The following is a 16,111-nucleotide window of genomic DNA, read 5'->3' as shown; positions in this document are numbered from 1 at the left end:
AGTTGTCGTTCGTGGCAGCCAGTCCCGGGGGAGTTGTTAGTGACAGCCAGTCCCAGGGAAGTCTGAACAAATATGATGGGACAAAACACGGGCTAACCATCTCAAAAACTCACCCAGCCATCACCACCACCCATCGACACCAACCACTACTGTTAAGTAAGTATTGCATTTTTATTTTATTTTACCAATTCAGGCCCACTGAGCTGTATAGCTCTTTTTCAGAAGGGACCTGGCCATAAATGGCAGCTTATCATCATGTGAAAATGTTCACAGCCAAATACATTCAAAGCATGTTTCTAAATGTGGAGAGGAAAAACCGGAGGACCCAGAGAGAAATGTATGCGACCACAGGGAAAAGGATCGAACCTATGACTTCCTGTATACCGTGGCACCATAGCACCAGACACATCAGTAAGAACATCCTGGAAGAGTCCTCATCCTTTGATGAAACAGTAGCAGGCCACACTCTAATCGCCACACCCTTAATATGTTGGCAGAATAGGCCCCAAAAGAGTAATAATAGCAGATTCTGCCTTGGTGTATTGGGAAGCACGCTGGACTTGCAATCCAGAGGTTACCGATTCGGTCTCCCGGCACGGCAGTTAAAACAATGGGAACGTTTCTTGAATTGCCCGCCTCCCCCCCCCTCTCTTTATCCAGCAGTATGAATGAGTATTCTGCACAATTTGGGTAATCCCATCCCTTCAAAAAAATCTGGCCAGCATGGAATTGAAGACAACAAACTCTCAAGCTCCCTCTAGGGTATGTCATTCCGTCAGGAGTCAATTCACCAAGTACTTAGGTAATAATACAAAAGAAAAAAATAATTGGAGAGCTAAACTTCACCTAAAAGCTACTGAACAGTAGGGAATTGGTGGATGACAAGAAATGGACTGTATTTCAATGCGGTTCCCAATGATGCTGGCTTGGCAATAAGCTTGGATCAATGTATTAATTAGAACCCATTAATAACATTATGTATGCATGGAATTGGGTGTGTGTGTGAGATTCAATTACAGTACCTCTGATCTCTGAAAATGATATATAAATGTTACATGAAGACAAATGTAAAGGAGGAAAAAGGAGCAAAAAGATAAAAATGAGAACGTAAAAAACAGACAATAATATCTGATTCGTAAATTTTGTTGTTATTTTTAAGTTAAAAAAAATCTAGCTATAGTTTTCTGCAAGCCAAAACGTGGCAGAGTACTGTACTGTATTCTATTCTATATTAACCATTTTGTCATATTTTTTTACTTCACTTATTCACAATGTAATGTTAACGTTATTATTGTGCCATGGGTTTAATCATTTAGCGTGATTAAATACTATGTTATGCATGACATCAAGCCATATCATGCGTTGTGCAACTGTGCAGGTATGTAATTATATATACATGCATCCTGTGTGTATAAAAAATATTATTTTAACAATTCACTTCGCTGGTGATTTGAATTGTTACATTAATGGCGACTGGTGAATTCGAGGATGGATACTCTGTTGTCCCATTTTTACTTATTGTTTTGTATTATTTCTCTCATTACTGTCTCATTTGTATAGTTTTGTTAACCTCATTTACCTAATTGTTAACTTATCATTGTATTTATATATACTTTGCACGAATAAAAACAATATTGATTCTGACAAAGGTAACTTGATGCCTCTTCAGCCTGAATTATTTATGTTAATTGATGAATCGATGCATCATTATTTCCTTCACAAAATAAAACACTTATTTTGCACATTCTATACTGACTTACACTATGTACATGCATTCCTTTAAACTTTTGCAGATAACTAAATAAAAAAGTGCGTGGTAATCATGGCAGACCAATGGGGGAATGCTCAAACTTGTCATCAATCTCCACGTAATAAAACAATACAAGTTAAATACTCCCACTTTGGTCAATATATGGTCTCACAGCTGTGAGATTCATACAAAAAAGCACAATACCCAATAAAGAAGTAATTGCAAGCAATCTACAAGGAACGACCCTTTTAATTTACATCACAACTGAAACCACTCATGGTACACAGCAATAAACTTTAGTAGGTAACAGCAGGCTTGTATAAGGCAATACCGTTCTGCAAATTAATATTCTCCTATGATTATTGCAACCTCTCAAAGAGATACAGCAAATGGTGAAGTGTCAATACACGTGATGTGAAATAAAATAATAAAAGCACAAAATTGGCTACAATGGAATATTTTTGGCACCATTTACGCTGTCTTATTTCATGTGTTCCAGCATCCAATAAATGGGGCAAGATGACAGTTATGGAAATTCGTGGCTTTTTTGTAATGAGTTTAATAGAGTGAGCAATGTCAGTAGCCTTTCCAGCAATGTCAGCAGCCCCACCTACTGCTCCTTCCCATATGGGTATCGCAACACTATTTTCAATATGGCACATTGCAACAAAAACTCATCACGTATTTTCCATATGAATACTAAAATATATACAGTGTTTTCTGACCCCATTATATAAAGGAACATTCTTAGCATGTTGTAAGTGTCATGATTTTCTTGTCGTTGGTAAGGCCAGAGCTGCACCATGCTGATGAGACCAAAAGGTCAAAACACATGTCTGGGGAGAGCAATTCTCACTTTTAAGGTGAGAATTTCCATCCGTATGTTTGCATATGTGTGGATGCTCGTGAGGAAGTCACCCTCCAACAATGACAGAGGGCAAAGGAACAATGCTCAAGACAACGAGCAGAGCGCGCAGCTGCTAAAACACAACAAACTGGCACAATGGGCAGTACACGTGGTGCTTCTGCCAGTCAATTTAGTCGGTTAACCCATAACTCTTGGGTCTGTGCCATGACCTCCTGCTGGCAAAAAATGGCCCCATAGCTATAATGGCTCAACCCGAGCTATGAATGCCTTGATATTTGCATTGCCTTTGTGCTGTTCGCCTTCTGGCGTTCCCTGGTTTTACACTGGTGAGACAATGCCATAAAGGAGGTTGTCTCTGGTGTAGGCCAATCAGTTTCCAAACAATGCATACATAATTATCAAAGCACATTTGTTTGCATGTTTTACCACAAGCATGTGTGGTTAATGCAGACTTGATAACTCGCAATAGGTGTCTGTTTTGGTGTCTGAACAGCTTAACACCTCCTGTATTATTGCCCGAAAGTGTAAAGCCTATTCTTTTTTCATCAATGTGCAAAATGCCAAGGGAATGTGTTTCAGCCATTCTGACAATCTGCAAAAGTGGCCCTATCCGTTATGCAGTTTAACTTACTGCATTGCCAATGACCATTCCATGCTAAACATTCTGGATCTCATCAGATTGGAAGCTTGGACGAGATTAGCTTGCTCAGTAATTAGGTAGGTGATGGCCAGGCAATTGCAATGCTGAGTGTCACCTCCATATCTGATTCGGTTTCTCAAAGTACTCTGGTTTCTTCTTACATGCCAAATACTCATCAATGCAATTTCCTAAATACAGTAAAACCTTGGATTGCGAGTAACTTGGTCCACGAGTGTTTTGCAAGATGAGCACATTTTTTTAAAATACATTTTTACTTCATAAACGAGCGAGGTCTTGCAATACGAGTAGTACGTATACGCTTTGTCTGCCGAGCGTCACGTGATCACAACTGAGCCGATGGTTCTTCCCTCTCTCTCGCTGCGGGATTGTGGGTAATCGTCTCCCATCATCAGTCTCAGTCGGCGTGCCTCACTCGTATAGTCAACATCCGTGCGAGCGTATACTGTTTACTATAGTGTTGTGACCACGAGTGTGTGCGTAAAGCATTTTTATTATTTTGTGTCCAAGTGTAGTGACTGTTCTTTAGAAAAGCACCACCCGAATAAGGCTGTAGCGGTGCGAGCGATGAATCTGTTTAACGACAATGCAATGTCACATTTCCGCGAAATCCTCAAAAGGAGGTAAAAGCGAGCGTCATTGGGATATGTTCCTTGTTAAAGTCGCACAAAAAGAAAACGATTCCAGTGAGACAACAGATAGCAGTGATTCCGTTAGTGACAGTGAAAGTCGTCCTACACAATAACCCTCCTCCTCTCCTCTCTCTCATCTCCATCACACCAGCCACGATTACATTTAATTAATACATTGGATTACTTTATATTAAATTAAAATAATAAAAATAAAAAAGGTATTTTGTATTAATCATTTTTACATGAATATTTTTGGGTTGTGGAACGAATCATCTAAATTTCCATTGTTTCTTATGGGGAAATTCGCTTTGATGTATGAGTGCTTTGGATTACAAACACGTTTCCGGAACGAATTATGCTCGCAATCCAAGGTTTTACTATATCTTTATGCTGGAGTTTTGAGATTTACTGAGTATTAACAGGGGAACGAATTAGCATTAGCATACTCTTTGGTTTTTTTGGTAAAGTCACGTAGGTAAAAAAAAATATATATATATAAAGAAAATAAATGAAAACTAAATTAAATCACGACGTTTCGGGCGCAACACAAGCGTCCTTCTTCAGGTGGGGACAACGTAGCGAAAGCACAAACGCTTAAAGTGTGTCTCAGAGATTGCTGTGACGAGGGATTATATAGTAGTCGCGGGGCATGGAGGGAGGGGGGGCACGGTGAGTGTGGGGGCGAGGTGTGGGCTGGGAGGAGAAGTTGCACAGCCGAGGGTCCACTGGGAGGCAACTGGTGGTGCCGAGACTGAGGCTTTGTGATGTAGATGGCGGAAGTAAATAAGCAAGCTAGGATTAATAATATGTTCCAATCTAAATCCTCCAAGCAAAGATCGATCTATTAAGGTGATGAAACAACAACAACATATATTTACAGTTGACAAGTAAAAAAAATGTGCCTCAAAGGATTGATTTTAACATTTGGAAAAACAAATTGGTAGCTGTGCAACTGATATCTTGCCGATGAGTGTTAAAATTATGAAACAGTTTCAAGACTTTTTTTAGATGCACAATTGGCAATATATACGGTGAGGGAAAAAAGTATTTGATCCCCTGCTGATTTTGTACGTTTGCCCACTGGCAAAGATATGATCAGTCTATAATTTTAATGGTAGGTTTATTTGAACAGTGAGAGACAGAATAACAACAACAAAAATCCAGAAAAACGCATATCAAATCTGTTACAAATTGATTTGCATTTTAATGAGGGAAATAAGTATTTGACCCCCTCTCAATCATAAAGATTTCTGGCTCCCAGGTGTCTTTTTATACATGTAACGAGCTGAGATTAGGAGCACTCTTAAAGGGAGTGCTCCTAATCTCAGCTTGTTACCTGTATAAAAGACACCTGTCCACAGAAGCAATCAATCAATCAGATGCCAAGCAGCTTGGTGAGAAAGTGACAACAGTTGGTGCGATTATTCGCAAATAGAAGAAACACAAAATAACTGTCAATCTCCCTCGGCCTGGGGCTCCATGCAAGATCTCACCTCGTGGAGTTACAATGATCATGAGAACGGTGAGGAATCAGCCCAGAACTACACGGGGGGATCTTGTCAATGATCTCAAGGCAGCTGGGACCATAGTCACCAAGAAAACAATTGGTAACACACTACGCCGTGAAAGACTGAAATCCTGCAGCGCCCGCAAGGTCCCCCTGCTCAAGAAAGCACACACATGCTCGTCTGAAGTTTGCCAGTGAACATCTGAATGATTCAGAGGACAACTGGATGAAAGTGTTGTGGTCATACGAGACCAAAATGGAGTTCTTTGGCATCAACTTAACTCGCCGTGTTTGGAGGTGGAGGAATGCTGCCTATGACCCCAAGAACACCATCCCCACCGTCAAACATGGAGGTGGAAACATTATGCTTTGGGGGTGTTTTTCTGCTAAGGGGACAGGGCAACTTCACCGCATCAAAGGAACGATGGATGGGGCCATGTACTGTCAAATCTTGGGTGAGAACCTCCTTCCCTCAGCCAGGGCATTGAAAATGGGTCGTGGATGGGTATTCCAGCATGACAATGACCCAAAACACACGGCCAAGGCAACAAAGGAGTGGTTCAAGAAGAAGCAAATTAAGGTCCTGGAGTGGTCTAGTCAGTCTCCAGACCTTAATCCCATAGAAAATCTGTGGAGGGAGCTGAAGGTTCGAGTTGCCAAACGTCAGCCTCGAAACCTTAATGCCTTGGAGAAGATCTGCAAAGAGGAGTGGGACTAAATCCCTCCTGAGATGTATCCCAACCTGGTGGCCAACTACAAGAAACTTCTGACCTCTGTGCTTGCCAACAAGGGTTTTGCCACCAAGTACTAAGTCATGTTTTGCAGAGGGGTCAAATACTTATTTCCCTCGTTAAAATGCAAATCAATTTATAACATTTTTGACATGTGTTTTTCTGGATGTTTTGTTGTTATTCTGTCTCTCACTGTTCAAATAAACCTACCATTAAAATTATAGACTGATCATTTCTTTGTCAGTGGGCAAACGTACAAAATCAGCAGGGGATCAAATACTTTTTTTCCCTCACTGTATCTCACAACCCCCATAAAAAACATCAGAAAGGTTTAAACGAGATGGAGCCATTCAGTCCATCCAACACGCTGGAAGGCAGCCAGAAACTAGTGCCAACAAACACATTCCTGCGGAGGGAGCTGGTAGGAACGTTGGGTTGCTCGGTCAATGGCCAGGGTCAACGGCGGCACCACGTGGTGTATTCCACAAATATGCCCGACTGTGAGGGCGGGCACAAGCCGGCGTGAGTAGGTTAAACGTTGAGGTTTATAAGGGCACCACTGGGTGACCAGCTACTCCCCACCCAGCCACACCCCTCCCACCCCCCACCCAGCCCCACCCTCCCTACCCAGCCCCTCTCCACCCTCCCCACCCAGCCCCTCCCCACCCTCCCCTCCCCACCCAGCTCCTCCCTCCCCACCCAGCCCCTCCCCACCCTCCCCTTTCCACTCAGCCCCTCCCCTCCCATTTTTGGATGCACGACGGACGAACACAATAATCCCCTATGGGCTGGTGTAACCAGGAGGTTCCTACCAGTATTATCCAAGCTCTGTGGTCTGCCAGTAGCGGGTGGGGGTGTATACTTTCTATGTACTACACTTGCTGTATATGATAAAGTAATTATTTGCACGTGTACATTTTCATATTTTGTCCAGATATATATTCACATCGTTGGAACATGAGAGGCTATATGCCAGCCTCCTCCAACAACTGGCAGCATTGCCTCTAACCCTGCTTCAATGTGTTTAATATTATATGTGACCTGTATATACATGCTATTATTTTTTTGTATGTGATGCATTATGTAAAATATTAATAGACTCACCGAACTGTCCGCGTCTGTGACCCTTCTCCACAGCTGTCAGTGGCTCCGATGCGCGTCACATGGCACACAGTCCAGGGCTCAGAAATCCACACATGCTGGCCGCACTCACTGTGACACGGAACGGCCTCGTACACCTGTGCACATAAACAAAGATCCCGTGTATAGCCTGAAAGACTGTTGGGGCAAGTGCTGTTAGTGAGCACCTATGAAGACTGGCACGGTACACGAGGGTGTGGGCGGCCAGCAGCACGCCTGACCGCCTTTGTCTCCCCAGTGGCGATTATTTTACACACCACACCCTCATTTGAGGTTGAGTCGACCCCGGGGAGGCCCAGGACTGGTTCGGATAATCGTCACTGGTGTTGTGGACGTGAGCGGGAATCGAACTTGGGGCGCCGGGTTCGTAGCGCAGCGTAGCGCTAACCGCTGCACCACCGCTCCCCACACTACCGCTCTGTGCACACACCCCCATTCACACACACACGTACATACGCGCATTCAAACTCATGCACCCACACAAGCACACAAACGTGTGCATATTAATGTGACTCAGATAAACACGAGTGAAACAACACAGGAGGAACTATTTAAAAATCCAGCACGAACCCTTGAGCTAAAAAGAATTTTAAAAAAATATATAGAATAGTATTGTTGGTTTGTTGTGGAAAAAAAAACTAGGTTTGTTATGGAAAAAAAAAACTAGCTTTGTTGTGGGAAAAAAAACTAGATTTTGTTTCACAACAAACCAAAAATACTATTGTATCATTGTTCCAAAAATATAGATTATTGTTTTTTTTGGAACAATGTCTTGCATGGATCCAGACGTGCTCATTAAATGGCATCAATCTTGGACGGCGTATTACACAGCATATGAGATCACAAAAAAACGCTGTACACAGATGGGGTATGTAAATTACAACGTAGTTTGTGCTATGCTCATAGCCACTGGCACTAAATGCATCGCAGTTTAAAAGTGAATTAACTTTTATCCTCATGCAAATGGAATCATTTAAAAAGTGATACTGAAGTCATGCAGATTACTTCCACCTTGGTCAACATCCAAGCAAGTTCAAAGCAACCTAATGCATTTATAATGTTCATGAACAGACTAAAAATGAGGACAACCATGAGTTCACTTGTTCTGGGTCTGCACATATTCCTTATTGTGCAACAATAGAAGATGTTGCATGAAGTATTCAGGTCCACATTGGCTTTGAGGGACAATGCGCTTTCCTGAAAAGAATGGAGTGATAGGAATTCATGGGGAACAGTATTTTCTTTAAACTGTGTTAAATTCAAAATTGCATTTTCAGTATCCATTAAAGATTGCACTGATTTTGGTAATGTACCCTTTTATGCACTTTGCATTTAGATGGCCATATTAGTTCTTTAAATGGAAAGGACTATAAATACATAAAAAGAACACATTGTAGGCAACAATGACTTTAAATCATCATTAATGCATATTACGGTTTGGTGAGAAAGGCTTTTCCTGGTCGTTTCTTTTTGACACATTTATAACAATACTCATCCATAGTTTTGTCTGGCATATATGCATATATAATGCATTTTTGTTATTTATACCTGGTGACAGTTAAAGCGCAAATAAAAAAATGCATTGGAAGATGCTGCCCTGTTTCTTGCTCCAGATACAAATGGTGAATGACGACAATGGCATAACATCGAATTTCTGACCCAGATAATACCATATAGTATATGTAAATAGCCATTCATTACTGTTACATTTGTATAGTTTACATATATATATTTTTTCCCATTTTTATACTTTCTACTCCACATCGTATTGAGATGTTTTGCTTTTCAATGCAAAATAAAACTGTCACAATTCATTACGTATAGAAAAACAATTAATGTCACGATACATATTAATTTTAGCATTGTATATTTGGCATATAATTACAGATATTTCAATTTAAAAAGAGTAGCCATGCCCGAAATTGTCACTCTGAGAAAATGAAGGTCATAGTTAATGCTGCAATCATATGTGGCCTTTGAATGAAACCTTATTGGGGAATTATTGCTCATTGTTATACGTTGTACATCAGCACACTGGTATCCGTGAGTCACTAATAATCCAGAACTGAATGGAACTTCAATCTCAAATAAATACCGCATTTATGTGTGGGACCCTAAAAGGAGAGAACTGATGGGGTTCTAATAATACAGAAGAGGGTGGTGGTGGTGTATTACTGACCTGTGCCTTTGGAGTCATCGGGGTCAGCAAGCAATAAGGAAAGAAGGGAAACAAAATAAACAGAGAAGAATTGTTTAAACAACCCTACGTGATTACATTTTGCACGATACATGTAACTTTCCGAGTGATGCACAACAGTTGTGTATGGTGCAGTGAAAAAAAAAATACAACATAAGATTTCCCAAAAACCTTCAAAACCATTATACATTGTAGTTAAAAATATTAATGTAGACATACACATAGCAATCGATGAAGAGTTTTTTTTGTGTGTTAAAAGCATACAAGGCAAAGCTCGAGGCCAGCATATCATCACCATCTCTCGAAAGCTACATCCCCAACGCCTTGTACAGGGATGCCACATCCCCCGCCAGTCCAATTGAGGTGGTGATTTTTTTTTAACCAGACGGGGAGAACAACCCGCGAAAGTCTGAAGCATTTTCTGGGCGAATATGTTCTGCCCCATCCTCTGAAAAGCCACCCCCCCCCCCCCTCAACACCCTCCCAATTCAACATTTCAACTCCACCATCAACACTCGGCAACCTCCCACCACAAGCCCTGAATTAAACTGCCATTGATTTTCCTCCTGGTCATGGCGCAATTGCACCACTCAGAAAGGGACGATTAATCACTCTGCCTGCCGGTGCTATTTATCCATGGCACTCTGTGGATTTCTGGTGCCCTGAGCCAATGCTGGCGTGGTGATGTGGTGACCTCCTAAAGGCTGTGGCGAAGATTATCAGCCCAGATAGTAAAACACACAGGGCTGGCCACTGCCAGCAAGTGTTCTTGGGCATATACCACAAAACCTGATCTGATTCGGTTTTTTCAGATGTGATACACTCACCACAAATACCATGTAATGCTCACTTTGTATAGAATTTGTTATGTTGCTGGAAAATTATGTTTTCACAACATTGTCTGGTGCATTGCTGTGAATGGAACACCTGAATTAAATAAACCAAAAAAAACTGTCCACTTTGTTGCTTTGCATGCTATCGTAAACTTTGAGTTTCAAGCAAGTGCATGCTTAGTTGGTCTACCAAATTGAGAGCAATTTGTGTAATAGGTTTAAAACATCAGGAATGAAAGGACTTAGCAAGCACTAAAATAAATACAGTTCTGTTTCAGTGTAGTATTTTTGTTAATCACTACTGAATCACAGTATTTTCCATCGTTGTTGTATTCAACTTACATCACATCTGAGCGAGAGTGGAAGTAATATTGTATATTGTTTAAGAGAAGAGGAGATAGACAAGCTAAGTTTGAGAATGATGGTGAAGTTAAAATATGGATCTGTTCACAACTTAGTAATACTACATTCACTAATGACAAGGATGCTTTCCTTGTTCACTGAACATTGATTGTGAACTGCTGAAAAGCTATATGTGCTTTCACTTATTAAAATCCATATCCATCATTAATAAGCATCATGTACAGGCATTTTCCGACTTATGAACATCCGCGCCTAAAAATGCGCTTCCATAAGAACCGAATTAAGAACATGAACTCGCACTTGCGAACTAAACCACGGAAAGTATTTGGTTCGGTGCACTATTTCTGAAATATATTTCTTATTATTTATGAGTTCAACAATGCTTCCAGTTTTTGTTAATCCGAGACATTTTATAACACTGACCTATGAGCATTTATATACAGGTACTCCTCGACTTCCAAAAATTCGACTTACAAACTTTCAGAGATGCGAACCTGTCCGTATGTCCAGTTGCCTGTTCGGACCGAGAGTTGGTAAGGTCAACCGCCGTGCAATAGATGGTGGTGGTTAAATTTCGATGTAAAGCTTTCGTGACTGCAAGGATTCATCTTCTTGGTTCTTTCGGTAAAAGTCACGTAGAATGAGAATAAAAGAATTATTGTCTTATTTTGTTTTATTGTTTTATTCTCATTCTACGTGACTTTACCGAAAGAAGCAAGAAGATGGTGGTGGTTGTTCGGTGTCATTACCCAGCATTCCCGGCATTTGTGCATGGGCCGCCGCTATTGTCTGTTGTTGTGTTGTCGCTGTGCGGTTCACCATGACGTTCTATCTGCATTTTCATGAACGTTATCAACTCCCATCATGTCTCAGAAGTGTAATAGTGGGGAAAGTGTTGAGGGTGGTAGTAAGAAGAACCAGCGGCATCTACATCTACAGAAGATTATACAACTTTTAAGCCTTTCCCCGTGTTTAATGTGCATGCCGTTCAACATGTTTGGAATCAACAGGAGTAAAGTTTGACTTACAAACAAATCGACTTATGAACAGACCTCTGGAACTTAACTCGTTCGTAAGTAAATGAGTTCCTGGATAGTGCATTATTGTGGTCTGGCTTACAGACGGATATCAGGAACGGAATCCGTACATAGGTCGGGGACTGACCTATGCAATTGTATAGCATTCATTGTAAAGTGGTTAGGTTGATTGAGCCTAGACAGACATATTTCATAGACATGTAAAGTAGTATGATAAAGAATACAAATAATAGTTCATGTATATCTATTTGCACAGTGGTATATGTAAAACTTTAAAAGTACAGTCGATTGGGTGGCTTACTTCAGTTTAAATAACATCACAGTTCCCAATAATATAATACCACTCAAATCACTTACAAGCATAAGAAATTACAAATAATCTCTGGCGCAAGGTAAAATAACATTTGTACATTAATTAGTATAAAACACTTTCAGGATATTCAATTCACGCATGCATGAAAATAAGTCAAAGATAGATTATTTATTTTGAGTGTGTAAAGCACTGACTTAAAACTGTTGTGACTGCAGGAATTCATATTCTTTGGTTCTTTCGGTAAATATCACTAATGTAGACTGTAGCCTGGTTCTTAATCTGAGTGTACTGGCAGTCTATAATGTAGACTGTAGCCTGGTTCTTAATCTGAGTGTACTGGCAGTCTATAATGTAGACTAAGTCCCCGGCGCCTCCAGCACGTGCTCTCTCTCTCTCTTATTGTCTCCATCTTCCGCCTCTCCGGCGTCTACCCCGTATTCCAACGCTTTGCACCTGCTCTTCCCCAGATGCACCCGCACAATGAATGCTTCTCCCCCTAATTGCTGCCGCCTCTCTGGCGCCTGATCCACGTCTCCCCCGCTTACACCTGCGTGACTTCAGTTGAACCCTCTCTTCACTAACCCCGCGCGTTACGCCACTACACACGTACAGGACGGTTTAATATACGATAACCATCTCTGTAGGTCATCTCTGATATTAAATAATACTGTTGACGTGTGAAACTCAAGAAGAATTGCTCTGTCATCATTTGGACTCATCATCGTCGTCATCGGCCATGATCAATCCACTGCTGAATGAAAGCCTTCCCAAGCCATCACCATCTCTCACGATCATGCAATGTAATAATTATCCAACTAGCACCTGAGCATACGAATTTACATTACATAACCTTAATGGCAGCATTAAAATAAAATGAATTATCGGTGGTGGATGTTACAAAGCAAACATTGATTTATTTAATTATCCCATTCGCTATACACTGACAGCTTGGACAATACTATTAAAAGTACATTAATTTTAAAAGCTGTAATTCTATACAAAACATTACACTGCTAAGTTAAAAAAGCAGTGAAAAATCAGTTAAAATCATTAGGATGAAATGTTAGGCTGCAGAAAGTCATTTCTACAAGAAACGCACCATCTGAATTTGCATAATGGTAAATCTGTAACTATGAATAAACTAATGGTCTGTTTCATCAACATTTAAGTCTGTCAACCAATGACCCTTCTGGACATCGTTAATTTATAGCAGCAAGGCAAATCATGTCCCATCATCAACCTCTCTGTGTTTCATCAGCAGGTTGTGGTCTGCTGGCTTGTCTGGTGTTATAAGAGCCTACCATGAACACGTTTTGGGTCTCTACAGTACAGAACATTGTCCAGATCATTATGAACTACTGCTTGAATGTGGCAATAAAAACGATGTTACTTAAATCATGTATTTGTTCAAAATGTTATCCACTTTGATAGCAAATAATGCGTTTGTACTTTCCGGTCCTGGGAGGTGGAGTGGTAGCACAGTGGTTAGTACACTGTGCCATAAAATATAGTGGCCTGAATTCGATTCCGAGCCATGGCTAACATCAGTCACGAGTGATATCTTATCTGGTCCTAGGCTCCCCTTCACTAACCTGCATTGACCTACATGATAAAGTGTGGTCAATCAATCCCCCAAAAAAACTATTTTACGAAAAGATACAAGTTGTGCCAAACACATAGCCATGTCGTCTAATATGTTATTACCGATAGGCAGATAGAACAAAAGCTTTAGTCTCTTAGAAATAACAATATTAATTGTATCTGTTTCAGCAGCCAAAATGCAATGTATCTTTGAGAAATAATCTATAGAAAAATATATCAAACTGGTTTACATTTCTTCCACATATGCTGCAGAAATATTTACAATTCTTGCAAACTAATACATTACATTTACATTTTTTTGAGCCTCTCCCTTGCACAGCTACAATGCATTGTATATCAACATTTTGTATTGCTTCACACTACACGTACACTTGCGATGATGAATGCCTGCAATTATACATTTACAGCCTCCTTGTCAATCCACTGTTGGATGGAGGCATCACCACACCGTGTCGGAACATGAGCCACTAAGTTATCCCTCCGTCAATATCGAAATGGACTCTTGTCTATATGTTTTGCAAGGATTATTGTAAATTTAAAAGTTACATAAGTTACATAAGCATGGCATTCTGGTGACAGAAAAAAAACATTGTATGTATTCCTGGGCTAAAAGGTGCCATTTCTTTGATGTTGTTAGTTCACGTAGCTATCCTACTTCCCATTAAGGAGTGTTTGCAGTCACACATGAATACATATTTAATTAACTTCAGCTTATGTGCTCTTTGGTTATTTCGGTAAAGTCACGTAGGTAAAATAAAAATAAATGAAAACAACTAAATTAAATCACGACGTTTCGGAGGCAACACAAGCTTCCGTATTCAGGTGGAACAGTCACAGCAAAATCAACTGTGTCAAGTGAACAGCTCTGAAACACACGGGTTTATATGTATATATGTATATAAACATATAAACGTCGTGATTAAATTTAGTTGTTTTCATTTATTTTATTTTACCTACGTGACTTTACCGAGAAAACCAAAGAGCATGAATCCTTGCAGTCACGAAAGCTTCAAATCTAGAATTCAGCGTATGTATTTACCTTTTGTTTTTATAATGGTGTGTTTACAATTCAAAACCTAACTGATAATTTCTAAACCTCAACATTGTTCATGCTTTTAATGCATTATAGCTCTAATAGCTCTAAGAGTAATTGCCTACTACTAAGATTATTAACCATAGGCGCTTTCTACTCTGAAGAAGAGGCATTCTGTTCTGAATGTTCACCTATTCTAAATAATGTTCTTTTTGGAGGCCGAATGAGTAATGAACGTGTTCAACATAATGTTTGGGTTTCAGTGGATGTCAAATGAAGTGAGCTTGTGGTCAATTTTATGTCAGTCGGTCAGTTTATTTCAGATAAGGCCAACTGAGCTAACAAGCTCTCCTTCAATGGTGAACTGGCCAAAACGGCTAATATGGTAGCATCCAGATGTACCGAGTACAGAAGGAAGACGTTATCATCCATTGTCAATGTGGTACACTAAAATGGATGGGCTGGTTAATGATGTGTTAGATTGTTTTGATAAATCAATTTTCATTGCTAGCATGGGAGTGTTCTGCAATCAGCCAGGTGTCTGCCTCATAAGTTGTAGAGTTTTCCCAAGGGTCATGTGGCCACCAACACATACTCACATATAAGTAGGACATTGACAAATACACTCAACATTGTTTACTGCATATAGACAACTACATTCAACTTGTGTATTCGATCTGCTCTGTCTGCAAGAATGATGAGTTCTAACATGTAATCACATGTGACGATATTAGCAACATGTGTCTTTTTCTCACGAAATTATGGTTACCACTCATTTATTTAAATGCACTATGTATTCTAAAAGCTGCTCATATATGTATATATAAAAGCATATTAGTAAGAAAACATATACCTAAGTGTTAGAATACTAAGTATAAACCATTTTGGCTGGAATTCCCCATTAAAAACCTTTAATGGAACTATTACCAAGCAAAGGTCAAACAGAATTAGATTTCACAACCTTTTATAAAGCACATCCATCTCTCTGCCTTTATTGAACTTTATGTGTGTTCTTAATACTTTGACCCCAACACTGCATGTTGTGTAGCGACCTGTTTAATAGTAATATAAAGTGCATACAACACTGTTTTCATAAAACATGAGGATTTACAAATTCACACAAAACTGTGTGTGAGCAAGAGAGCACATTGAATATGCATGCAGTTTTGTTCACTTTCTGACAGCATTGCGGAGGCCTACATCCATCAGTGGATTGACTTACACTGCTGTAATTTGGTATATTGGATATATAAATTGAGTAACTATAAGGTGTGCTTTAATCATGCTAATTTAAGAACATATTCACAGATTCAAAGGTCGTTTGCAAAATACTGCACATACGTGAAGCATAAACCAAAAAAACAAACTCAATTGCTTGAAGACAAAATGAAGTTTGCTGTAATATTTCCATTACACATACCCTAGTCTTCAACTCATTTCCTCACCT

General features: G+C 40.0%; 1 protein-coding gene across 3 annotated transcripts in view; it reads right to left on the bottom strand.

The window, feature by feature from the left end:
- The window catches only part of THSD7A (thrombospondin type 1 domain containing 7A), a 368,787-nt gene that overhangs the window by 64,545 nt on the left and 288,131 nt on the right, over nucleotides 1-16,111 (bottom strand). For 2 of the 3 annotated variants that reach the window (XM_032951145.2, XM_032951144.2), the window contains exon 18: nucleotides 7,251-7,390. In XM_032951145.2, the coding sequence (XP_032807036.2) occupies nucleotides 7,251-7,390 (140 nt within the window). The remainder of the gene's footprint in view (nucleotides 1-7,250; nucleotides 7,391-16,111) is intronic. The other variant, XM_076066194.1, reaches the window with a different exon arrangement.

The sequence above is a fragment of the Petromyzon marinus genome, chromosome 10, assembly GCF_048934315.1.
Source record: "Petromyzon marinus isolate PM22_M1 ecotype Great Lakes invasive population chromosome 10, UKy_Petmar_22M1.pri1.0, whole genome shotgun sequence".
NCBI classification, from domain to species: domain Eukaryota; kingdom Metazoa; phylum Chordata; class Hyperoartia; order Petromyzontiformes; family Petromyzontidae; genus Petromyzon; species Petromyzon marinus.
Note: the sequence above shows the minus strand (reverse complement) of the source record. Positions and strands in the feature narration are given on the sequence as shown.